Source organism: Mirounga angustirostris, unplaced genomic scaffold, assembly GCF_029215605.1.
Source record: "Mirounga angustirostris isolate CCGP_5_RB_7025 unplaced genomic scaffold, mMirAng1.0.hap1 SCAF_7, whole genome shotgun sequence".
NCBI lineage: Eukaryota > Metazoa > Chordata > Mammalia > Carnivora > Phocidae > Mirounga > Mirounga angustirostris.
Window position 1 is genome coordinate 4,083,973 of NW_026991715.1, and position 6,000 is coordinate 4,089,972.

General features: G+C 33.8%; 1 protein-coding gene across 1 annotated transcript in view; it reads left to right on the top strand.

Moving 5' to 3' along the window:
• The window catches only part of LOC135365290 (butyrophilin subfamily 1 member A1-like), a 66,805-nt gene extending 61,317 nt beyond the window's left edge, over window positions 1-5,488 (top strand). Inside the window, exons 7-10 of the mRNA XM_064595632.1 lie at window positions 1,274-1,339; window positions 2,917-2,937; window positions 3,183-3,209; window positions 4,920-5,488. Of these exons, the coding sequence (XP_064451702.1) occupies window positions 1,274-1,339; window positions 2,917-2,937; window positions 3,183-3,209; window positions 4,920-5,488 (683 nt within the window). The remainder of the gene's footprint in view (window positions 1-1,273; window positions 1,340-2,916; window positions 2,938-3,182; window positions 3,210-4,919) is intronic.
• Window positions 5,489-6,000: the final 512 nt, after the last annotated feature.

The window sequence follows — 6,000 nt, forward strand, 5'->3', positions numbered from 1 at the left end:
GGAAGTACAAACAAAATGGCCCTCTTTCTTGTCTGTGTAACTGGATACATTGATTTTGTTCACTGAGATGGTACTAAAACTCAATACTCTAGTACTAGTAATTCCTCAACTCTTTTACCGTTATTGATCTCTTCAATTGCCTAAATTTCCAATAATTAGTACCAGACCCTCAGTGACACTTGGCCAAATAAAAATAGGTTTAAACTTTATTCTCTGTTTTAATTTATTGTTTTGTCTTTGGTCTTTAAGTAACAAACTGTATTTTTACTTTATATGTTTTTTATTCAGCCGTTTTTCTGTGTGTAATTTCTCTTTTATTCTTGTTCTCAGATACTCAGGATCAATAGTTTTGTTTACTTTCATCAGGATAAGGGAAAATCAGCAGTTCAATGCACAAAAAAGAGCTAGTTTATTGAATGTTATTTACATAAAAGGAAACCAATCACTCGATTATGCTTTAGAAGAGTGTTTATTTTCATGGAAAATATTAAATTTAATTAATTTTGAATAGAATAGAACACATTATGAAAACTAAGTCTTGTGTTATTCCTTTTGTTATTGTAGTGTAAGAATAATCTGGATATTTAGATAATGAGAATATAGCTAATTATTTTAAAGGGATTGTAGCTAGGCAATGGAAACCCGATGGGATGTTTTTTCCTCTCTTTTATTTTCCAAAATGAATTAACACATATTATTTTTGTAACAAATGATGTTTGTAATTGGACACACAAAAATAATCCTTGTCAAAGTCAGCAGCAATGCCTCTGGTGACCTTTCTTGTTCTCTTAAAACACCTTGGTTTTAGAAGTGTATTTCAATTGGCAGGCTGCTTGTCAACGACTGTGAGTGGACAGACTGTGTCCTACTCATTAAAATGAAAGTAGATCTTGGTGTGAAGAAGACCCTCAATAAAAATGTGCTAGATAAGTAGGAAAATTTTGCAATTAAAGTAGAAATGTCATGAATAAAATGTAATAAATGTTGCTTGTGGATGGATATATATATATATATTCTTTTGGGCATTTATATGTCTTCTATGGAAAAATGTGTACTCATTTCCTCTGCCCGATTTTTAATCAGATTGTTTGCTTTTTGCTATTGAGTTGTATATATTTTTTTTATATATTTTGGATATGAATTCTATTACCATGACTAGCAAATATTTTATATCATTTGGATATATTTTGGGTATTAATTCTTTTATCATGACTCGCAAATATTTTCTCCCATTCTGTATGTTGTCATAAAATTTTGTTAATTTTTCTCACAGTTCTGGAAACTGGGAAATCCAAGGTCAAGGCACCAGCAGATCTGGTGTCTGAGAGTCCACATCATGGTTTGCAAATGACCTGTTCTCACTGTGTTCTCAGATGGCAGAAAGCTGAGAACAAGAATCAGTGCCCATGACTCTTCTTTTAAGGGCACTAATTCTATTCATGAGGGCTCCACTGTCATGACCAAATTACTTTCCAAAGTCCCCATTTCCTAATATGATTACATTGGGGGCTAGGATTTTAACATAAGACTTTTCTAGAAGGAAAATCAGTCCATAACATGACATAACAGGCAAGGTAGTCAAAATCTCTGTTGGTGACATGTTTTAAAAAAAATAAAACCTAGGGGCACCTGGGTGGCTCAGTAGTTAAGCATCTGCTTTTGGCTCAGGTCATGATCCCGGGGTCCTGCTCAGTGGGAAGCCTGCTTCTCCCTCTCCCACTCCCCTTGCTTGTGTTTCTTCTCTTGCTGTGTCTCTCTCTGTCAAATAAATAAATAAAATCTTTTTAAAAAATCTAGCAAAATGGTTACAGAATTTTATACTTGATAAATTGTTAGGAAATATCTACACACTACAATAATATGACATTTTACCATGAAAGAGACCTGAAGTTTAATGTAGGTCCATGTACCTTACCTACCTCCACCTCCATCCCCAGCAACTTGTGCAAATGAAGAGAATAAAATAAATAAACAATAATGAGAGAAATTAGAAACAAAGAGAGAAAAAGAGCAAAAAGAAATAAGGATAAAAACCAAAGAATGGAAGGGCACGGATCTGTGCACCACTGGGGAGGATGGCGGCTTGTAGTCCCTGTGAAGTGGCAGTGAGAAAAATTGTAATAGCAGTTGTGGATGGGTGTATGTCATGTCCTTCTGAGCTGTGTGCCGACATGTGTGTATTTGTGTGTGTGTTTATATACTGTATGTATTTCTACACCTCTAGATTCAATGGGGTACAGATTCCCATACCACAAAATCACATATAAAAAACGCAAAATTCACAATGTACTCAAATTCTTTCTTAATATGTTAATCATATTAGGACAAATTTGCATTTGTTAACAGAAATAACTGCATTTAGTTTTTAATACTTCAGGCACAGAGAAACAGAAATTATAGCCAAACCTCACTGGTGCTTTCAGTTCTGAGTTCTTAAATTTCTGCCTTCGTTGTGGGCAGTCTGCAAGAGTCCATGTGCTTAATGTAAACACCTGGGAGAGTCTATTTCTGGACAAAAATTTCCATTATAATCCTTTGAATTATGGTAAATCAAAGCCAACCAAAAGGCTTTAAACCATTATTTTGCAGGACACCTGAGTGGCTCAGTTAAGCATCTACCTTCAGCTCAGGTCATGATCCCAGGGTCCTGGGATTGAGTCCCACATCATGCTTCCTGCTCCGGGCAGAACCTGTTTCTCCCTTTGCCTCTGCCCCTCTCTCTCCCTTGGTCTCTCATGAATAAATAAAGAAAATCTTTAAAAAAATAAACCATTATTTTCCAAATATGTAACTTAAATCCAACCATTGTCTTTTTTTTTTTTTACACAAACGATTTACATGTGTAAACATTAGAAATTCTACTTAACAACTCCTAACCAACTTCTCATAAGGATTTGTCGCTGTTTTGCTTTTCAGGAAAGCTTCATGAAGAACTTGGTAAGTAATATTTCTCTGTCAGAATAGAAATCTAAATATATGTCCAAGCAAACTCTCACTACATCCTATTCTTTCAGAAAGGATAAAACTCCTGGGAGAAGAAGGTGAGTAATGAAAATGGCCACCTCAAGCCCTGACTCATCCACCTGCATTTTGACCACTCATCACTTTCCTGCTTTACTCACTGCTAAATCTTGATTTTGAAACTATGATTTTCTTTTCCTTTTTTTTTTTTTTTATTTTAGGGTTGAAATTGGCTCGAAGATATGCAGGTAACTAGAGACTGAAATATTTGGATACTGATTCTTATTTTTATCCAGCACACTGGGCCACCAGAGAAGGGAACCTGTAACACACTCACAAACTCACACAGAATACACACACACTTTTATTTTTTCTCCAAAACTTCCATTTTATCCTGCTTATTGTTGAGTAGTTTATAGCTGTAGCTCCCTATATATCACAAAGGGTGCCGCTCTCTGAGATTCATTGATGCAGGGAAGCAGAATATTATAACCCAAAAGGATACCACCAACATGCTTTTCAGAACCAGAAATGAGTTGAGGGATGGTTATAGGGGGTAGCTGACAGGGAATGGGGTAAAGGTAGGCTGCCACTTACCTGTATTAGGTTGGGGGCTAGTGACACAATGACACTAATTGCCTATGGACCACAATCAGTGGTCCTCCATTTGATTTGTCAAATTGAAAACCACTCTCTCCTTCAGGATATCCTTTGACTTCTAACAATTGTCAAATTTATGACTTCTACTTAATATTAGGAACAATAGCAATTTGTGTTACAAGTTACAAGTTCCTGTTAATTAGTTCAAATAAAGTATCTTCATTTAATTCCCACACATATGCTATGAGGAAGAAAAGTCAGATAATCCACTGTTTTATAAAGAAATATACAATGAGTACTGATAGGAGATTTCTCCAGTTTATATACTAATTGACATAATATTCACATTCATTAGACAACTTTACAAGCACATTTACTAGTTGAAAAAAATACAGTCCATATATCAGATATTACTTTGAAAAAATACCCATGAGCAAGTGACTTGAAGTGGCTTTAAGGGAACATAATCCTCTATTTACAATGTTAACCTATAGGAGTTTTTAGTTGTTTTTATATCACTTTAATGCTAGGGGAATTTCCTTTGGGGTTATACTAACACAAGTAAAATTTAGTTTTACCTACAACTATTACTTCATAAGAGAAATACTTATAGCCTATATTAACAGAATCTTGTGTAATTAGGTAGATATCCATATTATTTTTATCTCACACTTGTGTGTTTATATGCTTCCAACGCCTTAAAAATTATATTTTGGTTCATATATCTATGAAAACTTGTACCTATATAAAGTCTTTGGGAAAAAATAATTCAGTAAATCTAGTTAAATTTCATTAGATAATGAATAGTTCATTAGAACAGAGTTTAAATTGTCAGAACATTCAGATTTAAAGTAAATATATAAAAATATTTTTCATTAATTCAAAATTGAATTAGATTGGTATGGACTTGAATCCAAATATTGATGGCTATTAGTAATAATATTTGGACAAAATTCTCTAAATCTTTGTTGTCTCAGCTACAAAATAAAAACACTTCTCCATTTTCTTGCTGTGTTATGAAAATTGAATATTTATGAATGTGCTTCAAATAGCACTAGACACATAATAAGCGTTCAAGGTAATATTGGCATTTGAAAAAAATATTTTGACTAGAAAAAAATCTGTCTGTTTAAATATTCATTTTTTCCCCATTCTGAACAAATGCTCATTATCAAGTTCTCAAGTGTGTGAGTTGATAAATAGAGGTGATATAAAAGAGATGACTTGAGTGAAAGGAGCAACTTCATTTGAGGAAAGCTAGAGAAAGATCCTAGACAGAAGAAGGGCACTTGTACATTGTGTTTATTATTGTGATTATTATTGCTCATAGCCAAGACTGACAACATATTCTTCCACAGAAAATGTTATCCTGGATCCAGAGACAGCTCACCCATATCTCCAAGTTGCTGAGGACAATAAAAGTGTGAAAGGAGGTGATACCTTGCAGGAACTGCCCAAAAGTAGGCAGCGGTTTGATAACCTAGTCTGTGTATTAGGTCAGCAAATTTTTTCCAAAGGTAGACACTACTGGGAAGTAAGTGTGAAAAATAAAATAAAATGGACTCTGGGCATTTGTAAAGATTCTGTCTGCAGACAGGGAGAAATCATTGTGTCCCCAGAGGCTGGGTTCTGGACACTGTGTTTGAACAGAAGTAATGACTACCAAGCTCTTGCAAATCCACGGATAACACTCCACCTTGAGGAACCTCCTGAGATTATTGGAATCTTCCTGGACTATAAGGATGGGAGGGTCTCCTTTTATAATGTGACCAACCTGTCTCACATCTACACCTACAGAAAGTGCTTCACTGAGGCCTTGAGACCATACTTTTATCCTGGCCCCCCCTACAATGGTCAAAATGAACACCCTCTGACCATCCTGTCATTAAGGCACATAAACAAGCCAGGAAGAAGATATTCTGTGTGACTGAGGAAGAAATGCCTTATTCTGAATCTGCTGAAACTTGGAAGAGATATAGATAGATATAGTTGATATAGATATGGATATGGATATAGATATAATATCTATCTATATAGATCTAATATATATATGTATATATATAGAACATCTATATATATTAGATATAATCTATATATAGATTAGATTCTAGATATAGATTAGAACATCTATATATATAGAATATCTAATATCTATAAATAAACATATAATATTGATATATAAATCTATATATATTAGAAAGATTAGAATGCTGGATTTCTTCCTTCAAATAAATCTAAAACATCATTTTGATGTTATAAATTATATCTTTTTATCATTTCAGTCCCAAGTATGTACTTTTGTTAATGGACAAGAATAATTTGATTTGAATTGCATGCTGTAGAATTTACTTGATGATGTTAAAACTTACAGAACATAAATAAAATATCCAAAAGATGTATCTACTTATGCAAGTGGTGAAGTAAAATTAAATCAATTCA